The 21,908-nt window shown below is 36.5% G+C and overlaps 1 protein-coding gene and 1 long non-coding RNA gene across 4 annotated transcripts in view; both read right to left on the bottom strand.

Annotated features, from left to right (window-relative positions):
* Positions 1-5,362: 5,362 nt before the first annotated feature.
* Positions 5,363-12,613, bottom strand: LOC311098339 (uncharacterized protein). The gene is made up of 8 exons (XM_084138492.1): positions 12,343-12,613; positions 11,385-11,511; positions 10,879-11,010; positions 10,759-10,789; positions 6,613-6,645; positions 6,446-6,481; positions 6,295-6,367; positions 5,363-5,785 (listed from the first exon to the last, which is right to left on the bottom strand). Exons 2-8 carry the CDS (start codon positions 11,496-11,498, stop codon positions 5,731-5,733), a joined length of 474 nt encoding a protein of 157 aa, XP_083994618.1. The 5' UTR covers positions 11,499-11,511; positions 12,343-12,613; the 3' UTR covers positions 5,363-5,730.
* Positions 12,614-16,352: 3,739 nt separating this feature from the next.
* Positions 16,353-21,908, bottom strand: part of LOC311089435 — a 99,772-nt gene continuing 94,216 nt past the window's right edge. For all 3 annotated transcript variants that reach the window (XR_014607689.1, XR_014607690.1, XR_014607691.1), the window contains exon 4: positions 16,353-17,290. This is a non-coding gene — a long non-coding RNA (uncharacterized lncRNA). The remainder of the gene's footprint in view (positions 17,291-21,908) is intronic.

The raw sequence follows: 21,908 nt of genomic DNA, 5'->3' as shown, positions 1-21,908 counted from the left end.
TTATCTCACAATATCGGCAGAAATAATCTGCACGACTGGAGCTTTCCACAAAAAACCCTATGCAATGGGATCCCAAACTATCTCCTGAAATGGCAACAAGAGTCCCTTTCACGGTTTTACCACTGGGCATTGAAATACCAGTTTCCTCTAGAAATTTAAGATCCTTGATCAATGGCTCAGAAACTTTGTTTATACCAAAATATTTGAAGTCATTTTCCCTGCAAAGAAGCACAAGCTGCATGTTGATCAATTGTGTGGCAAAATCTCAGTCAGAGTACAGTAGACCGCTAAAACCTTACGTTCTTTCTTCCCTGAACCAAGAGGGTTTACAACCTCAAAGGCATCCTGATATAAACTGAGGCCAAGAGAATCAGAAGCTGTCTCCATTAAAATATTACTCTTAAATCCCTCACCATCCTTAACATCACGTAAAACGTCTCCAGGAGTGGGTGGTTGAGAATGTGTGTAAGCATATGCTGTTCCCGCACAGATCTGGTTTTGAACAGTGCAGCCAATGTTCCCTCTATAGGTTTATATACTGGGCAAAACACTCTTCGCCATTTTCATCATTACCTAAAAACAATGGCACAGGTTCAACATAGTCAAAATGACTTTTAAAAACAGACTTTCTTTTTTGGTCTGTATTTAACAGCTCCCTGTTATAAAACCTCAGAAGATCATCTCTACGCATTTCCTCAATGATGTTGCTAACAATAACCTCTGATATTATAATATAATAGCCTCTGCAATTTCAAGAGCCTTCAGTTTTTTCACTCAGGATCTGAAGTGCATGTGACAGATCATGTGCATTCTGAAAGTCCTCAATTATTGTTGATATAGTACTTGCTGGTAACAACAATTGTGCTTGTAATTTCAAGTACAGAAGTGTAATATTTGACAGCAAATGGCTCTTCACATTCAAATCTGTCCTTCATCGGGTGTCTCTAAACAAGGTTGATTAGAAATGCAAAACTGCTCAATGGGAGCAGATCCAGTTGACATAGCATCATCAAGATCTTCAACATGTTTGTGTTTCCTTGAAATATGAGCTGCTAAACTAGACTCAACTGTAAAGCTAGAACTACACTCTCTGAATGGGCATTTCATTTTGAGTCCTTCTCTTATGTGTGACTTTAAATGCTTGATGAGGGAGGTTAAGCTGTTACACACAATTTAACAAGATTGAGCCATACACTTTAATGGAGCATCACATTGCTTGCCAAGAGATGGGCCCGATCCTTTATGATCTCTGTGCTTTCAGAACGCTATCTTTATGGTTCATGCGAGTTCACTGAGAAACGCCACACTGATATCTGTAAGTTGGAGTATTACTGTGGAGCTTTGTGTGCTGGATAAACTGGACAACAGTCTCAGACACAAGCTCACACTGACTGAATTTACAGAGAAACATTGCAAACTGAAAGGGAGTGGAAAACAGAATAAAAGAAATAGCCTAGAATATACCAACAAAAAAAGAAAGAAGGATATAGTAAAATGTACAACAAGTAGCCTATATTTGAGTGACATTCCAGAAAATGGTGAATAATATCTCAGAAATGATCTTTTCGTGGCATGTGTCGTGTCTGAATTGAAGTTCACAGGAATTATTCAAAATGGATGATGGCCAACTGAGTTTTTTTCAGATACGAAAGTCAAGGGGGAGAATAAACTCATTTTTAAAAAGAAAATAACAAAAGTACAAAGACAGGACAATAGCCAATTTTACCTACATATATTAAAACTGAAGTAAAGTTACAGTCAATCGTAAATAATCTCTCAGAAATATATTTTCGTTGCACGTGCGTCGTCTTCGAATTGAAGTTCACAGGAATTATTAAAATTGGATGATGAAACTTGAGTTTTTCAGATAAATAATAAAAGAATTAATAAAAGAATTGCACAAAACACAGGATCATTCAAAAAATAAAAAAGATTTGCAAGCCATCCTTTAACAAAACTTGGTAACAAAAACATAATTCATCATAAACAACTGCTGAAAAGCACTTTTCGGTAACACTTTACTTGAAGGGGTGTGCATAAGACTGACATGACACCTTCATAATCATGACATGACACATGTCATGAATATGAAGGAGGTTTTATGCATCTTTATGATAACTGTCATTAAGTATCATTCGCTCAATTATGACATTTTTAATGCAAATATGACATTGTTTGAGATGTCTTGGTAATGACAACTTGATATTACCAAGACAACATAACCTGTCATAAATATGTCATAAATATGACATAGCAGATTAATCCTCAAACTTAAGAAACCACTTAGCTTTATGGGTTAACATTTCATTAAACTGTCAGGTGGTTGGTTTTGACATTGGCTGTCATGAGGCCATTATAACTGTGTCATGAATGTTTTTCTTGACCTCAACTACAGTGGTACAAATTTAATTTGTCATTAAAGTGACATTTTAATGACAAATTCAATTTGTACCACTGTAGTTGAGGACAAGACAATGTATGTTGTCTTGGTAATGTCAAGTTGTCATGACAAAGACACTGACAGGTTATGATGTATTGGTTTATGTCAAGTTTTCATAAAGACATCTCAAACAATGTCATATTTGCATTAAAAATGTCATAATTGAGCGAATGACACTTAATGACAGTTGTCATTAAAGATGCATAAAACCTCCTTCATATTCATGACATGTGTCATGTCATGATTATGAAGGTGTCATGTCAGTCTTATGCACACCCCTTCAAGTAAAGTGTTACCCACTTTTCTAAGTTTTTAAAACTAATTTTTCGGCTGCTTTCATGCCAATGTCAGGGATTTTCAACCACCACTATGAAACGCTAACTTGCTAGCTAGCCAGATCTCTAACACCACATAAATAACTGCTTAGAAATCCATTTTTGTTTTAATTATAGGCACTTTTTATTAACCTCGTAACTTACCTTTATACATCAGCATCGTCAGTGCCAAGAGAATACATTCCTGCGTCGTGTCGTCTGCAGGCACTTGCTGTTGTAAGAGAGATGGATCAAAGAGAGCATATGTCAGACTTATTAAAGTACGGACTTCTCGCTGTTGGAACGTTATGAAATAATTTAAAATTACTGTTCGTTGGAAGAATATTTTCTTTTTTTGAAGAGAGAGCACACTTACACGTAAAGTAGCCAGTAACCTGAAGATGGCGCCTTCGTTCTCAGCTGAATAGGTATTTTTACAGTAATTTGCTGTCATATCACAGCAGATACTTAATAGTCAGTGATTAATCCACATTACTGTGATATTACAGTAAAACAATAAAAATAGTTTTTTTTTTTTTTTTTTTTTAAATAGCCTACCTTTTTAAGTCACGGTTCACAGTGGGAAAAAGAAACAAAACAAAACAATTTTTTTTAATTAAACGGTGGTTTACTGAACAAATGATGGATCTGTCTCTAAATAAAGTCTGTCAGTACTTCTGCAACTGACTAATAAAAAACGTAACATTTTGTTCAATTAATTTCCATTAAAGTTACAATGTATAACTTTTTAGGTATTTTATTATCTAAAATGAATATTTTATTCATAAATATGTCCTCAATGGTGTACAAATATCTCTGCTAATTATCTGACTTATCCTCGTAAACGAAGAATTTATTATCTTTATATACATGGGACGGGTAAGTCCACGGAGGCTTCCATGTAGTTCCGCCATCTTGAAAAACTATAATAGCAGAGAGGGACAAAAAGTACTAGGCCAACGCGTTTCCACAACGCGTTTCGTTCAGAGCCAGCGTCACGTGACTGAAGTCAACAGAAGCGGAGGAGCAGAGCAGAGAGAGGCGCTTGTCACTGCCCCGGCAAGTTTAAAGGGTAACTAAACCCCTGGTCAGAGCCTGACTCCACCCACTGTCAATATTTGAAAAATGCTAGAAAAGTGGGCAGACCCCAGCGGAGAGAGAGGGGACGAACCGTGAGCGGGGGGGCGTGCACCTGAGACCTGCTGTCACTCAGACTCTAAAATGGAGTTTGCTCACAGGGTCGCAAGACGACGTAAAGTACATGCATCTGATGAGTTTTATCAGAGCCCGTCATTCTCTGGTTTTATCGAGTTGATGTCAAGGCGCACGCTCTCTCTATAGGCATATTCATATTTTGCCGCTATGTGAAAAAATCCAGCAAAATGCGCCGACGCGTTTGTCGACCCCAGAGGAATAACTTTAGCCTAACCATAAATTGTGATTAAATATGATCACTCACATCAAGACGCCGCTGCGGTGGTCGAGTCCATGCAGGAGGAGCAGCGTTTGTCACTGCGTCGCTTTTCAGCGCGAGCTGTGTGGAGAAGCCCATTTCCACCTCGATTGCATTGGAGAAGAAATCCCGCGAAAATGCATGTTTCACACTCACGGTCTTCCAGGCCAAGTTCATGCAAACACTGGCGCCTATTTTCCAAGTCTGCTGGAAAGTTATGCAGTCCAGCAGTGCTGTTGCAACCAGCAACACTACACCTACGTACCCTCCTGCCCACTGTACAATACAGATAAATCTGCGCTAGCTCATACCAAGGGCGTGGTGAGCTCGTACCAGGGGCGTGGTAGAGCTGGAACCAGGGGCGTGGTAGAGCTGGAACCTGCTTACGTCACCTGCCACCTTTTACGTCACTTGCCACCGCAACATCCAATAGGAAAATTCAACTGCAGTAGCCACCGTTCAACCTTAAGAGGGCAGCACTCAGACGTTTTTACACCATATATTGTAAAATTAAAACACTTTATACCCTAATGTCAAAAAAGTTACTCGAATCAATGAACAGCACTAATAAAGCCTCATTCTTACAGATCATTAAATAAAAAAAGTTGGTTTAGGGTTTAGTTACCCTTTAAAAGGATGCACACTGCACGGTTATTTATACACCGTTCATTCATACATATGCAGAGTCACAGGATAAGGAGTCCTCGTCGTCAAAAAAGTCCATAAAAGGAAACGTGAACGGAGATTACAAAAACAAGGGTTAATGTCGGGATAGCTTTTTCCAGGTTTTTTTTCACAGTCAAAAAACACAGTCGTTTGTTCGTTGTTTCAAGTTGCAGTTTGTTTGAAATAACAAACCTGTTCACCCAAAGAAAAACTCGATGAAGTGCTATTAGAGCATCCTGTCATAGCTTTTTGGTACATAATGGCTACCGTAGATGCAACGCGCATTTGAAAAAGCAAGGCGCTGGAGAGCACTATTTTTTTTAATAAAAAAATACATTATCACCACTAGATGGGAGAAATTCCTACACAATGTCCCTTTAAGGTGCAGCATTTAGAAAATGAACTGTACTCGTCACGCTGGGACTTCAATGAGGACGATGAGGCAACGGGTACAAAGTAACAAAGATTCATTCACACAACTTTAGTATAATCCAAGAACGAAACAGCATGTGAGGCACATATAGCGTGCACAAACAATCACCGACCATGACAAGGACATGAAAGGAACTTAAATACACAGATGATAACGAGACAACAGCTGAAGACCATGAGGACAATAATGACTGGCAGGTGCGGGTAATGGTAGATGAGGTGGTGGAGTGGGCCAAGGAGGATCATGGGAACTGTAGTGCAGACGATGACAGTGACAATGAACGTAATGGTGACTGTACTTGTGTTCACAATAGCAGCCTTCAGTTTTCAGTTCTAGCTTGTACTGAGATTTATTCTCTCTTCATGTTGTGTTCTCCAGTAAACATGATCTTGAGGTTGTGTGCAGAAGGCAGATCTGCCGGCGCTCACCGATTCAAGCTGATCTCCCCATTCAATCCTGATCTCCATTCCATCAGCTTTCTAGAATTATACAGGGCAATAAACTGAGTTTAAACTGCACATTTACAGCGTTTATAATGCAGTCTTCTAATGATATATGACTATCTACTCCAACTCATTGTTGAAATATAAACATTTAAATGTTCATAGTCAAATGTAGTCAAAAAACAAACATTCATTATAAAACGGATTGTTCCAGTTCTTGATTCTTATTAGTTGAGCCGCGTTTCGAAGCCTAACACCCCTTTAGCTGTTCTACATCCACTGTAAAACACGGCTTATTGAGACGTCATTGACGGATACAGAGGTCAGATCATAAATTATATTTTCACCTTTTGGTTTCTTACTCCAAAATCAATACAAATATATATGAATTCATACTCTAGAAAGCTGCTCTTCTAAACATGACAAAATCAAAAAATAATCTGATCAAATGAATGTAAATGTGATTGCCGATGACCTGAGCTCTTGTGAACTAGTGTCAGATATAAAGACTGAAGTACGACGTTACAAGATCAGTCTGGACTCACCTGAAGATCCTTTTACGCAGTATAAAACAGATGATGAAGATGATGAAGAGAGCAAACAGCCACCACAACTGATCTATACAAGTGATCAAATATCAGATCTATAATGATAAATCAATATTAGAGTTGATGTTTAAAGCTCTTGATGTTTTACCTGAGATCTGGAGAGACGGAGTCACTTCATTCACATCTTTAAAACACACAACGATCACAAATATCAGACAATATGACAGAAAACATTCACACTGGATTGAGTCTGAATCAGATCTGAATCAGTGTTTTATTAGTGAATTAGACACACGTTTATCAGCTGAAACTCACCTGAGTTTGGAGTCACTGCAGTTTCATTCCTCACTGAAAAACACATTCACAATCATCAAGATTCACTTACAGAAGATTCAGTTCAACACAGAGTCTGATTCAGGACACACTGATCTTAGGGATTTACAGATATGAAAATTTTGGCTGATACTGATAACCAATAGTTATTTATATTTGAAAGCCAAATAACTGATATATTGCCCGATAAATCGAAATTTTTGAGAGCCTGATTACAAACAAAAGTCTCACCATTAAAAGCTAAGCACACAATTACAGTATATGTAGGCCGATACCGATAACATTAAAAAAGGACATATATCGGCCGATACGGATAACATAAAAAAATGGACATATATCGGCCGATACCAATAACATTAAAAATGAACATATATTGGCCGATACCGATAACATTAAAAATGGACATATATCGGCCGATACGATAACATTAAAAAGGATTATATATCGGCTGATACCGATAACATTAATAATGGACATATATGTTATCGGCCGATATATGTCCATTTTTAATGTTATCGGTATCGGCCGATATATGCTCCTTTTTAATGTTATCGTATCGGCCGATACCGATAACATTAAAAATGGACATATATCGTCTGATACCGATAACATTAAAAATGGACATATATCGGCCAAAAACATTAAAAATGGACATATATCGGCCGATAACATTAAAAATGGACATATATCGGCTGATACCGATAACATTAAAAATAGACATATATCGGCCGATAACATTAAAAATGGACATATATCGGCCGATACCGATAACATTAAAAAAGGACATATATCGGCCGATATGGATAACATAAAAAAATTAATATATATCGGCCGATACGGATAACATAAAAAAATGGACATATATCGGCCGATACCAATAACATTAAAAATGAACATATATTGGCCGATACCGATAACATTAAAAATGAACATATATTGGCCGATACCGATAACATTAATAATGGACATATATCGGCCGATACGATAACATTAAAAAGGATTATATATCGGCTGATACCGATAACATTAATAATGTACATATATGTTATCGGCCGATATATGTCCATTTTTAATGTTATCGGTATCGGCCGATAAATGATCCTTTTTAATGTTATCGTATCGGCCGATACCGATAACATTAAAAATGAACATATATTGGCCGATACCGATAACATTAAAAATGAACATATATTGGCCGATACCGATAACATTAATAATGGACATATATCGGCCGATACGATAACATTAAAAAGGATTATATATCGGCTGATACCGATAACATTAATAATGTACATATATGTTATCGGCCGATATATGTCCATTTTTAATGTTATCGGTATCGGCCGATATATGATCCTTTTTAATGTTATCGTATCGGCCGATACCGATAACATTAAAAATGGACATATATCGTCTGATACCGATAACATTAAAAATGGACATATATCGGCCAATAACATTAAAAATGGACATATATCGGCCGATAACATTAAAAATGGACATATATCGGCTGATACCGATAACATTAAAAATAGACATATATCGGCCGATAACATTAAAAATGGACATATATCGGCCGATAACATTAAAAATGGACATATATCGGCCAATAACATTAAAAATGGACATATATCGGCTGATACCGATAACATTAAAAATAGACATATATCGGCCGATAACATTAAAAATGGACATATATCGGCTGATACCGATAACATTAAAAATGGACATATATCGGCCGATAACATTAAAAATGGACATATATCAGCCGATACCGATAACATTAATGATGGACATATAGCTGCCGATACGGATAACATAAAAAAATTGACATATATCAGCCGATACCAATAACATTAAAAATGAACATATATTGGCCGATACCGATAACATTAAAAATGAACATATATTGGCCAATACCGATAACATAAATAATGGACATATATCGGCCGATACGATAACATTAAAAAGGATTATATATCGGCTGATACCAATAACATTAATAATGGACATATATGTTATCGGCCGATATATGTCCATTTTTAATGTTATCGATATCGGCCGATATATGATCCTTTTTAATGTTATCGTATCGGCCGATACCGATAACATTAAAAATGGACATATATCGTCTGATACCGATAACATTAAAAATGGACATATATCGGCCAATAACATTAAAAATGGACATATATCGGCCGATAACATTAAAAATGGACATATATCGGCTGATACCGATAACATTAAAAATAGACATATATCGGCCGATAACATTAAAAATGGACATATATCGGCTGATACCGATAACATTAAAAATGGACATGTATCGGCCGATAACATTAAAAATTAACATATATCAGCCGATAACATTAAAAATGGACATATATCGGCTGATACCGATAACATTAAAAATAGACATATATCGGCCGATAACATTAAAAATGGACATATATCGGCTGATACCGATAACATTAAAAATGGACATATATCGGCTGATACCGATAACATTAAAAATGGACATATATCGGCCGATAACATTAAAAATGGACATATATCAGCTGATACCGATAACATTAATGATGGACATATAGCGGCCGATACGGATAACATAAAAAAATGGACATATATCGGTCGATACCAATAACATTAAAATTGAACATATATCGGCCGATAACATTAAAAATGAACATATATCGGCCGATAACATTAAAAATGGACATATATCAGCTGATAATAATAACATTAAAAATGAACATATATCAGCTGATACCGATAACATTAAAAATTAGTGGTGGGCATAGATTAATTTTTTTAATCTAGATTAATCTCACTGTAATCTTGGAATTAATCTAGATTAAAATGGCTCATTTGAATTCTGCCGAAGGCATTCAGAATATGTGTGCTACCCAAATAATAACTAAAGGGCACGTGTTTCTTAAATACAACGTGACATTTAAAAGAACTTGTGAAGAAATGCCAGAGATTTTCTATTTATTTATTTATTTATTAAATCTAACCTATCAAACCTATTAAATCTTATACTATTAAATCTTATGTAATCTAACATCATAAAATATATATATAATATATAAATATATATAATATCATCATATGATATATAAATATATATAACATCATATATATAATATATAAATATAAAATATATAATATATATTTTTTTTTTTTTTTACTTTGAGCAATGATGGAGCTATACTTGACTCTTCTTATGAGCATAAAAAACAAAACAGCTCCTTGGACAAAAATTAAATGTAGCCTAATATTGCAGTAGTTATAAACAAAGGTCTATTTTTAGTTTAGATTAAAATTTGAGGGCAGCCATTTTATTCATAATGTCAAAATAAAACCAACGTAATGTTACTTGAAGGCATTATAGCCTACTATTCCTGCCAAACTTCCATGGTTGCAGTTAGTGTTACTACAGTAAATCCATGGTGAATGTTGCAGATCTGTGGACCCTGGATCGTTCATTCATGGCACAATGTTTCTTCCTGGCTTCCACGCGCTGTTTGATCCGTTAATAACGGAGAAATGTGAATGTTTCTCACTAGATCTCGCAGCAATGTTATTACTTAAGTAGCGAATTCAAATTATTTATTTACTGGATCTCTTAACACTCTGTAGTAACAGTGTCGCTTGATCAAGATCGGCTCGCGCTGCACTGGTCCAAACTGATAAACAACGGTCCGTCAACCAGACAATAACAAGTAGCTCAGTTTCGTTCCACTTGCATTACGTTTGCCATTTGATGTCGGACAATTGTCTCTTACATTATGAGCGCGCTTGCCACACGCGACCCGCCTACATTTGAAATAACGAAATTTTGGTCGGCAGGAAAAATGGTCCAACGTACCGTACCGAACACCGAACCGAATCCACGCTAAAATATCAAGGTGAAAGTCATCATAGCTTGCGTAGTATAGACCCAGCTCCCAACCCAACTTTGAGAATAGATTAACGGCAATATTTTTTTTTATCGCCCGATAAGAGTCTCACGTTAACGCAGCACGTTAACGCCGATAACGGCCCACCACTATTAAAAATGGACATATATCGGCCGATATATCGCGCATCCCTGATTAATGTGTTTCACTGAAGTGTCTCTCTCACCTCTGAACATGGTCTTAAAACTGTGATGAGACTGTGATGAAAGAAAGAAGCATTAGAGAATCATGTTAATGAAAGATTAAATATGAAAACAGAGAAATGATGTGTTGAGAGTTGATTTACTCCTGAAGCGTCACAGAGGATCTCATGATTCAGATTCACACAGCGAGACGTGACGAGACGATCAGATGAGACTGAAATAACAGGATCACTCAGTCTGTGTGGATCTGATGGATCTGCTAACAGACGCCCGTCCTGAACACACCAAACACAAGAGGATCAGATCATGAGTGTGTGTGTGTGTGTGTGTGTGTGTGTGTTTTTGTTTATATTACATTGTGGGAACCAAATGGCCCCACAAGGATAGTAAAACCTGAGATCACCTCCATTGTGGGGACCAGCCAGCGGTCCCCATGAGGGAAATGGGTTAATAAACATACTAAATGATATTTTTTTGAAAATGTAAAAATGCAGAAAGTTTTCTGTGATGGGTAGGTTTAGGGGTAGGGTTAGTGTAAGGGGACAGAATATACAGTTTGTACTGTATAAAAACCATTACGTCTATGGAGAGTCCCCACAAAGATATGTGCGCCTGTTTGTGTGTGTGTGTGTGTGTGTGTAATAGTCACCTCTGAGTGCCAGCTCTGCTCACAGACTCCATTGAGTGTTTGATTCAGTAAACCAGAGGGAAGTTTGTACACAACCCTCTCCATCTCTCCACAGGACACACTGATGTTATTCATTTTTCAGAAGAAGCTGTTATACAAATCACAAAACAAATTATTGCATATTATATTCCATGACAAGTGTTTTTATTACAGCAAACATTTAAAACAAATGTATTGCAATGTACAGTATGTCATGTATTACACCTCTGTAGATGCTATCTTCAGTCTAAAAAATGTATTTAATCAAGTAACCAATACTTGGAGCTTGTAGGTTTTTAGAGATTGAATTCAAATCAAATATTAACATTACTGCCCTAACTATTTCTGAATAGGATGTCTACTTCATAAATATTTGGAATAGTATAGAAAATAAGGTTCAGATCAACATATATGGGAATCAAAGAGTAATCGGTGGAGTCTGGATGTCATCTAGTGGAAAAGTGTGGTACTGCGCACAATAAAATCTTTCCTAAAGCTCATTTATTGAGACATCAACCTAAAATCTGTCCCAGAACTTGTCCATATATTTAGCAGTGATTTTGTTGAAGTTTTAGGGTTGAAAATGGTTTATATATATATATATATATATATATATATATATATATAAAAACAACAATATGTAATTTATATATTTAAAATGTGTATAAACTTAAACTTTATAACTTTTTAAACTTTACTTTTACAACTTTGTTTTACTTCTTTAATAATCTGAGAAGTGTACCCTTTTTCCCTGTTGGTTCGCAGTGCATTAAGTAATGTTAACAAATAAACATTGATTTTAATAATTATTAGTGAACGTTGAAATTAACATTGTGCTGCATTTGATACTATTGAACACAGCATTCTTTTAAATAGACTTGAACATTATGTTGGCATTAGTGGAATTGCATTAGCATGGTTTAAATCATACTTATCTGACCGTTATCAGTTTGTAGCAGTAAATGAAGAGATGTCTCATCGATCACAAGTTCAGTATGGCGTACCTCAAGGCTCAGTACTAGGACCGCTGCTGTTCAATCTGTACATGCTACCATTAGGAGATATCATTAGGAAACATGGCATTAGCTTTCACTGTTATGCTGACGATACTCAGCTGTATATTTCTTCACGCCCAGACGAAACTTACCAATTCACAAAATTAACGGAATGCATAGCTGATATAAAAAATTGGATGGCTAGTCATTTCATACTTCTAAATTCTGAAAAAACAGAGATTCTAATTATTGTACAAAAAAACTTCCTCACGTAATAACCTAGAATACTGTCTAACACTCGATGGCTGCTCTGTTAAGTCTTCGTCGTCGGTTAGGAGCCTGGGTGTGCTCTTTGATACCAACCTTTCATTTGAAAGTCACGTGTCTAGTATTTGTAAAACCGCATTTTTCCATCTTAAAAATATATCTAAATTTCGCCATATGCTCTCATTGACAAATGCGGAACAATTAGTTCATGCGTTCATGACCTCAAGGCTAGATTATTGTAATGCTCTACTGGGTGGTTGCCCTGCACGCTTAATAAACAAACTACAGCTGGTCCAAAACGCAGCAGCTCGAGTTCTTACCAGAACCAGGAAGTATGACCACATTAGCCCGGTTCTGTCAAAACTGCACTGGCTCCCTATTAAACATCGCATAAATGTTAAAATATTGCTGATTACTTACAAAGCACTAAATGGTTTAGCTCCGCAGTACTTGAGCGAGCTCTTAACGCATTATAGTCCTTCACGTCTATTGCGATCTCAAAATTCCGGCCAGTTGATAATACCTAGAATATCAAAGTCGACTGCTGGCGGTAGATGCTTTTCCTATTTAGCACCAAAACTCTGGAACAGTCTTCCTAACATTGTCCGGGAAGCAGACACACTCTGTCAGTTCAAAGCTAGACTAAAGACACATCTCTTTGACCTAGCATACACATAACACATTATAGACTTCTATAATTCAATGTTATAGGCTGCATAGATTAGGTCAGCTGGAACCGGGAACACTTCCCATAAATCCTGATGTACTCGTTACATCATGAGAAGAATGGCATCTACGCTAATTTTAGTGTATTTGTTTATCACGAAGTTTCCCGCAGCCTGCCGGATCCAGGCCATCCAGATCTGATGAAGGACCTTCGCCTGGACCCGATGACAACGCAGTGCTGAAGTGCCAACTAGTCTCTCCCTATGGAGGATCCCTTTACCACTATACAGATATAAAGCATCGTCGGAAAACTCATTTGCGTACCTTCCCCGAATTGATAAAATAAAATAAAATTCTGTATCAAAAATTATAATAATTATATATACTTTAATAACAAATGATCGTTGCGACGGAAGCGAATCAATCAAAACTAGCTTCAGTTGGAAAATAACTTTAAGAACCGCTATAAAGCCAAAACAATCTTATCTTAATATACGTTTATCTCTGTAAAGCTGCTTTGAAACAATCTACATTGTTAAAAGCGCTATAATGAAGATGACTTGACTTGACTTAACTTGACTCGAGTCGCCCCCTGTCGTTTCAGAGAATATTACAACGGCGAGCGCGTCGAGTAGCCTAAAAATGCCTCGACCGTTTGGGAAGGTGCGCGCGCACTTAAAGCCAGGCGAAAGTATAAACATGGCTTGACACTCGGCATTACTGGCTTGGCATTATTTGCATCCTGTGCTTTAAAGCCTTGCCGGTAAAACATTTCATTCGCTTGCTGTTTTTTTCAGTATCTTCTGATCACAGTAATAACCTGTCAAACAGCACCAGATTACTGGTCTTTATCTTCTGCATCTGATTGTGCTAATACTGTCAAATACACACAAGGTTTGCATAAACAAAGTTGGTTATGTATAAAGTGAATGTAATCAGTTGCGTCTACCCTTGGTTTTATAGTTCACCCAAAAAAAATGAAAATTCTGTCATTATTTACTCACTCTAATGTTGTGAAGAAATGAGAAATGAAGACATTTTGAAGAATGTCGGTAACCAAACAGTTGCTGGTCTCTATTGACTTCCATAGGAAAAATACTAGGTTATATAAGTCAATGGTGACCAGCAGTAGGCCTATACAAAGTAGATCATCATGTGCACTAGCAACAGAACGAACGTAAAAACAGGAAGCGTTTATTGCTCTGCGTGCTGCAGCGTTGCCAGATTGGGCGGGACCCTGTAGCTGTATACTCAAGTGATCGCTAATGCCAAAGTGAAATAGCCTACTATACAGTAAGTTGTATCCTACAGTAAAGAGTCAGATAGTGAGCAACTCTAAAAACGTACACGTGGTGGGAGATATGATGGTGACTATAACTCTGAGAGGACTGGAGAACACAGTTGAATGACTCCTGTTCATGGTCATGTGCACACTAGCCTAACCTGACATCTGCAACAGACTGCATGCACTCTGCTCGACACTGACAGCTGCTGAAAAAGATTTGAATCAACGATGAATCCGTTTTGACTGCTAAATTCTGCTTTATGTTCTGCAATGTGTAGGCTAGCCTACTACTTTCGAGGGTTAAAGTCATCGGTTCATTTCTTGATTGCCGTTTTGACAGTGTCCACCTGGACATTTTAGTCATATTAGCTAATTCTTAATTATTGCCCTGTTTTGGTCTGTTTTCCTGGAAAATTAATTTATTTTTTTTTTTTTTATCATCGTTTATTTTGTTTTAAGGAGATACAAATTGTACTTATCAACATTGAATGACATGGTAATGAAATTATATCACATTATTTTGGCAGTAAAATTTTGGGCGTTTTTTTTTTTTTTTCTTGTAGTGGGCGGGTTTTGGTGAGCTTTTGGGCTGGAAATCACCGTCCCAATCTGGCAACACTGCGTGCTTCAGAATATAATTTTTTGTATTAAAGCATAATTTAGTAAACGTAGGCCTACTTTCTTGCCAGATTTTCGTGATGTAAAAAATATATATTTCGCTAGCCTATATTGAGCTGAATTTATCAGTGATCAGACCGATGATGGATATTACGATTAAAACTGTTTAGATATTTCAGACTTTTTTTTTTTTTCAGCTTTGCGCTGCAAAGTGAAAGCCATCCAAGTATTTTTAGGACCCAAGGGAAACGAGGAAAATGCACTGCATTTTTAACTGAATGCATTTATTTTTATAAAAAAACAGCATTTGAGTTCAATCTCGACTTCAGAGTCGCGTAAATTACATGCAAAAGATCGCACATGTTGTTCATAGTAAACATGTTACACTTCAGCTTCCCTTTTTCTTCTGCAAGAATACCTAATCTTTTTTGCAATATGGTTTATGAACCTGCCAAGCAGGAAAAACGGTTCACGGTCAAACTGCATTTATATAGCCTATCTGTGCAACACATACCTTTAGCGGTTCCGTTTGCTGAATGAATGAACGCTATCATGTGTTTCATCAAAGAAGGAAGAGGAGGGAGAAGCCTTGAGTGACAGCTGCGTGTGTCTATTACACGTGCTGAAGAAGGTGTGTTTACAGTATGTGTGTTGCTGTTCAGCGAGAATATGTAGCAAATCAAACTTTATTAATGAAACAGGAGATCAGTGGGATTCATTCCTCTAATTTAAGTTTTATTATTTTATTTTACGTTAGTTTTCAGTCACGTGACTCGTGCGGATACCAGCAGTGTTATTTTAGCAGTTAATTTAATTTTATTCATATTTTGATTTTGTAATCAGTAATCAGATGGTTAAATGACTCCTTTACACACACACACACACGCGCGCGAAACATCTACATTATGGGAAAATGCACGGGCCATTTCCTACAATGCATCGTTTCATTTCATCATCACAATCAAATGGCATTTTAATGACACATTTTAATTACATTTAGCAGCTAAAATAATAGAACATTTAGTAATTTTCGCACATTTACTGCAAATATAATAGATTGATCATGATAGTAGTTTCATTTTGAATATAAAAAAGCAACTGATTCTGTGAATTTGTATTCAGAAATGAGAAGTCGTGACATATATGACATATGATGAGCAAAAACACTTATCTAAACACACATTAACACACACTTCACACAGGCTCTCGCGGACAAACGTGTGGTCTGTAATCCCAGTGATTTAAACATTTAATAAAATGACATTTACAACAATCTTGTATTATTAAACATTGAAATGCACATGCCTCGTTTAAAACAAAGTGAAGATATAACAGTGTCTGGTGTACGGGGATATTTATTGGTCAAGTCAATCTTGTGAAAAAAAAAAAAAAAAAAAAAAATCAAGGTTATAATTGTTTATCACATGCATACTTCATTGTAATAATGTTAAATGTAATGGGGAGGAGGCGGTAACCGGCGAACAGTCAAAGACTTTAATACAATAAATGAAGAAAACACAAAACGCAAACTGCTGTCACACACAACAGAACACAAGCGCAGGCCTGTCCTCTCTCGATCTCCTCTGTCCTCTCTCGATCTCCTCTGCCCTCTCTCTCGATCTCCTCTGTCCTCTCTCGATCTCCTCTGTCCTCTCTCGATCTCCTCTGCCCTCTCTCTCGATCTCCTCTGTCCTCTCTCGATCTCCTCTGTCCTCTCTCGATCTCCTCTGTCCTCTCTCGATCTCCTCTGTCCTCTCCTCTGTCCTCTCTCGATCTCCACTGTCCTCTCTCGATCTCCTCTGCCCTCTCTCTCGATCTCCTCTGTCCTCTCTCGATCTCCTCTGTCCTCTCTCGATCTCCTCTGTCCTCTCTCGATCTCCTCTGTCCTCTCTCGATCTCCTCTCTCGATCTCCTCTGTCCTCTCTCGATCTCCTCTGTCCTCTCTCGATCTCCTCTGTCCTCTCTCGATCTCCTCTGTCCTCTCTCGATCTCCTCTGTCCTGATCCTCCGGGAGAGACACCGGTGATCTCCATCATCAGCAGTCACGCCCTCGAGGCCTGTAAAAGATCATCATTATTATATATTTGAATCTGAATATGTTTTCAGGCATTTTGGAAATATTTAGGCCATCATACACAAGAAGTTCAAGTCTACCCAGATTAACTAAAGTTCACTGCTGCCTTCACCACTGGAGTTTAGCATTAATATCATTATGCTAATAAACTTATGAAACGATATACGCTTTTAAAGACTCGAGGTAAAACAGAGACATGAAGAATAGGCTTTCTTTATGCATGTATTTACATTATTTAAAAATGATAACTATATTGTACATTGTATTCGTGTATGTAGGCCTACTTTAATTGTACTTTGGCACACCTTTCATTCCGAAGAAAATAAACAATGTACGTCTACACTTTCAAGTTCAATATCTTTATTAGAAAATAATAATTGCCATATGATCATGCACTAAAAAATATTAACCGGATTTATTGAAGTCTAAAATAGGCTTATTTAATATCACTGAATCAACCTAAATGCATAAACGGGCTATAACTATCAGTTAGAAATATAAATTGTGTAGCAGTAAAATCGACATGTTTATCCAGTCTGCTGTTTAATCTACACACTAATTAACATGATTGCAATCTCGTCAGTATTAATGCATAAAATGATCTTCGATATAAACGGCAAACAGCTTGAGCGCGTGATCAGTGTTATTCCGTGAGACAGTGACGCGTTACAGACGCGCGTTATTACAGAGCGAGGACGACGCTCGAGCTGCTGTCGAGGATAATTTTATGAATCTGCTTGGAGAGTTGACTGACTCATAAGAAAAGACTTACAGATTCTAAATGAAACTCGATATGAGCATGAGCACACTCGATATGAGCCTGTTGACCGTCAATATTAAGGCATTATATAGACTAAAGATAAACCTGTCAGTTTAACTGCTACACAATTGATATTTCTACCTGATAGTAAGCCTATATTAATGCATTAAATTTGCTATAAAAAGCATTATCTTATAGTTCTCCTCAATACAGAGTTCTCCTAAATAACAGTAGAAGTTTTTAATGGATCATGTTGGCCAATCACAGAGCTGGAGTGGCTCAAGAGAATCCGTGCATCATTCGTTCAGCCGTTTTTTTAGGGCCCGAGCACCGATGGTGTGAGGACCCTCTTGGAATTGCTCTGTTTATTATTTTTTTATTATTATTTATTTAATATTGAAAGTAGAAAAATTAGAAAACAGCTTGAATATTAGATTTCTAATATTCTAATATTAGAATAATATTCCTCCGCGAAAAAAATCGCAATAAAATGTATTTTTAATTTACGAATAAATATAGGAACAACTGAAACCGCACATACGCAAAAAGCACTTAGCCTACATGCGTACGGCCTTAATCGTTATATTATATTTCATCCTAATAAAAGTGTAAAATGTAAATGTAATACGACTGTTCACCTTATTCATACGCCCCGCCATGACGCTTTGCGCGAATTATGGGTGTAATTTTCGTTAAACTGTAAAAAGTCAGCGAAAGACCAGCTCGCAATAATAGGCTATATTTTTTTAAACCGTGTTCAATGAGATTACATTATTCTACTCATCTTTCAACCATTGAACATCAAGCATTTAAAAGCGTAAAAGCATCAACAAAAGGTCTTTTAACAAACCAAATAACCCCAAAAGCGTGAATCTTTCCACAGCAAAATATCACTGTGGTAATCGGTATTATATAGCCTATATGTTATTTTAATAATAATAATAATAATAATAATAATAATAATAATAATAATAATAATAATAATAATGATGATGATGATGATGATGATATATATATATATATATATATATATATATATATATATATATATATATATATATATATATATATTTATACTACAGGGCCGTTGAATGCTTGAATCTGATTGGTTGACAAACGTTCTAAGGTGTGCATTATTTTCAGGGAAACGCACGGCTAAAGTAGTTCCAGGCAGGTCTTGACCGCATTACAGTTCCATATCACTTCGCGTAGTCAACGGTAATAACGGAAAATAGGATACAATTCATAACAAGAAAAAGCATTTAGCCTCATGCGCTTGATCTGCAATTTTCAATGTCTAGCTTCACAATCAATGGAAACATGCAGTTTAATTTTAATAAATAAAGCATATAGTCCTATATAATCAATAGAAAATTAAACTAAATATAGGCTAAATAAATGGATTGTCCTGCAGCACGGATTTTTATTGCAGATAATTTAACAAATAAATAATTATTGATAGGCCTACTTGTTGTTAAAAGGGCTTTGTGTTTCATTTGGCTAGTCTACTGTCATCTGTCAATAATAGAAAAAAAGAATGAACGAATTAATTAAAACGAATTGAATTAATAAATAAAAAAATAATAATGACGCACATGCTTTTCTGTCTCATTATTGCAACATCTCTCTCTAATAACTGCATAAAGCCGGGGACATACTTTAAGGCTGGTTATGAATGTAATTTGATACTTATGACTGATCATGTCCAAACGCGTGTTCAGCGCGTTCAGTCTGTGTTCAGAGTCGGTGTTTAAAATCTGCTGCAGTCGATGAAAACAGTCAGAGATTGTGTCAGCTAGTCGTGTGTCCCAGCATTAGTCTGCTATCAGTGGCTCAAACCTCCGTTACTAACTCTAAAATGACGTTTTGGAATTAGCAACGGAGGCATGGGATTAGATGCGTAAGAAATTAGTCCAACATACAAGAGCATTTTAATGACAAAAACTTTACAAACGTCTTGAAATACATAATCTGAACAATGTTTCGAGGTGTGGTAACTGTAGTATAAGCGGAATAATTGACTTCAGGCCGTTGAATTATTAGAAAAATAATGCACACCCGAGGTGAACGGCCACTCCGCTTCGCGTCGTGACCGCATTACCACCTCGGGTGTGCATTATTTTTCTAATAATTCAACGGCCTGTCGTCAATTATTCCTTACATATACACACACACATAGGTCTATACTTCAGCATTGCGTGATACTATTTCATTATCACTTTATCAACAGATTAAATTGTCTATTTATCTGTGAAAACAAACCTGGAAAGAGACGTGAGGATTTGGTGAGAAAAAAAGAGAGTTTCTTCGTGCATTCCAGTGAATTATTAATGGCATATCGTAAATGAAATCGGGAGAACAGACCACAGATGTGCAGTATATATATATATACATGTTGTCATTTTTCATACTTTAACAGACTGCAAAAAGAAAAAAGAAAATAATCATGAGGAAAAGAAAGCAGCGACTGAAAAGACCTCTTGCATAGATAGTATTTTTGTAAAAAATGTCACGTTAAAATGCCATGTGTTACGTTATTATCATGTTATTATTAAATAAAACATGAAAGAAAACTGACGGATCAGCTTTATTTGAAATGATTCGTTTCAGTCTTTTTGAATGGAAGTTCCCCAAACCGGAAGTGCCACCCATAATTCAAAACGCAGTAAGATTGTCAGGAATAATGTGGACAGGTGAAAACTTATAACTGTTTTCTCCAGAGCTGATATATAAATAAAAAAAGCTGCTTTGAAACAATCTGTATTGTAAAAAGCAATATAAAAATAAAGGTGACTTGACTATAATTATAGTGAAGTAGCCTATGTCACATTATTTGTAAGCTATTATCCATATAGAATTATATAATACATTTATTAATTAATACCTATTCCATCAGTTAAAGAGTAATAAAGGCTGCGTGACGCGGGGTTTCTGTGAATAACGCAGATATTGGCGCGTGTACAGTGATTATGAGAGATTTGTAATCCGGGTCTGTGTGTCAACGGTGTGAAAGTGTGTGTTTCAGTGTTGAAATGACTGTGACTTCAGTGGCGCGCACAGACCTCCTCCGGGGCGGAAGGGCCAAAAAGGGCACTTTTAAAAAAACATTTATTTTTAAAATAAATCACCTTTATTTAAAGCAGTACCGTCTGTCTGTTGTGTTTTTATATATTTTAATGACTTCCTCACAATCATTTGGCATATCCCGCTCGATGGAGAGCAGCAGTCGGTCACGAGCCTCTCTTCATTACCAATGAAAAGATGTTGATGCAATTAGAATGAATAACACATCAAACAAAAATAGGGAAATGATGATAATATTACTAAATATTACTTACTTTACCAAACAAAACAGAGAGTCAGGTAGGTAGGCCTAATTATGAGGAATTCATGTTTAGTTTTGTTCATGTTATATGTAAGGAATAATTGACGACAGGCCGTTGAATTATTAGAAAAATAATGCACACCCGAGGTGGTAATGCGGTCACGACGCGAAGCGGAGTGGCCGTTACACCTCGGTGTGCATTATTTTTCTAATAATTCAACGGCCTGAAGTCAATTATTCCGCTTATACTACAGTTACCACACCTCGAAACATTGTTCAGATTATGTATTTCAAGACGTTTGTAAAGTTTTTGTCATTAAAACGCTCTTGTATGTAGGACTAATTTCTTACGCATCTAATCCAATGCCTCCGTTGCTAATTCCAAAACGTCATTTTAGAGTAAGTAACGGAGGTTTGAGCCACTGATAGCGGACTAATGCTGGGACACACGACTAGCTGACACATTCTCTGACTGTTTTCATCGCAGCAGATTTTAAACACCGACTCTGAACACAG

Source organism: Abramis brama (genome assembly GCF_963993115.1).
Source record: "Abramis brama genome assembly, chromosome: 1".
Classification (NCBI taxonomy): Eukaryota; Metazoa; Chordata; class Actinopteri; order Cypriniformes; family Leuciscidae; genus Abramis; species Abramis brama.
The sequence above is the reverse complement of the archived record's forward strand: the minus strand, read 5'-3'. Positions and strand labels throughout refer to the sequence as shown.

Excerpts from the sequence above, each read along its gene's own strand:
- LOC311098339 (XM_084138492.1), bottom strand. The coding sequence starts at position 11,498 with ATGAATAACATCAGTGTGTCCTGTGGAGAGATGGAGAGGGTTGTGTAC. Across the intron at positions 11,011-11,384 it reads AGCAGAGCTGGCACTCAGAG|GACGGGCGTCTGTTAGCAGA; the intron begins GTGACTATTACA and ends TGGTGTGTTCAG. Across the intron at positions 6,368-6,445 it reads TCCGTCTCTCCAGATCTCAG|ATCAGTTGTGGTGGCTGTTT; the intron begins GTAAAACATCAA and ends TCACTTGTATAG.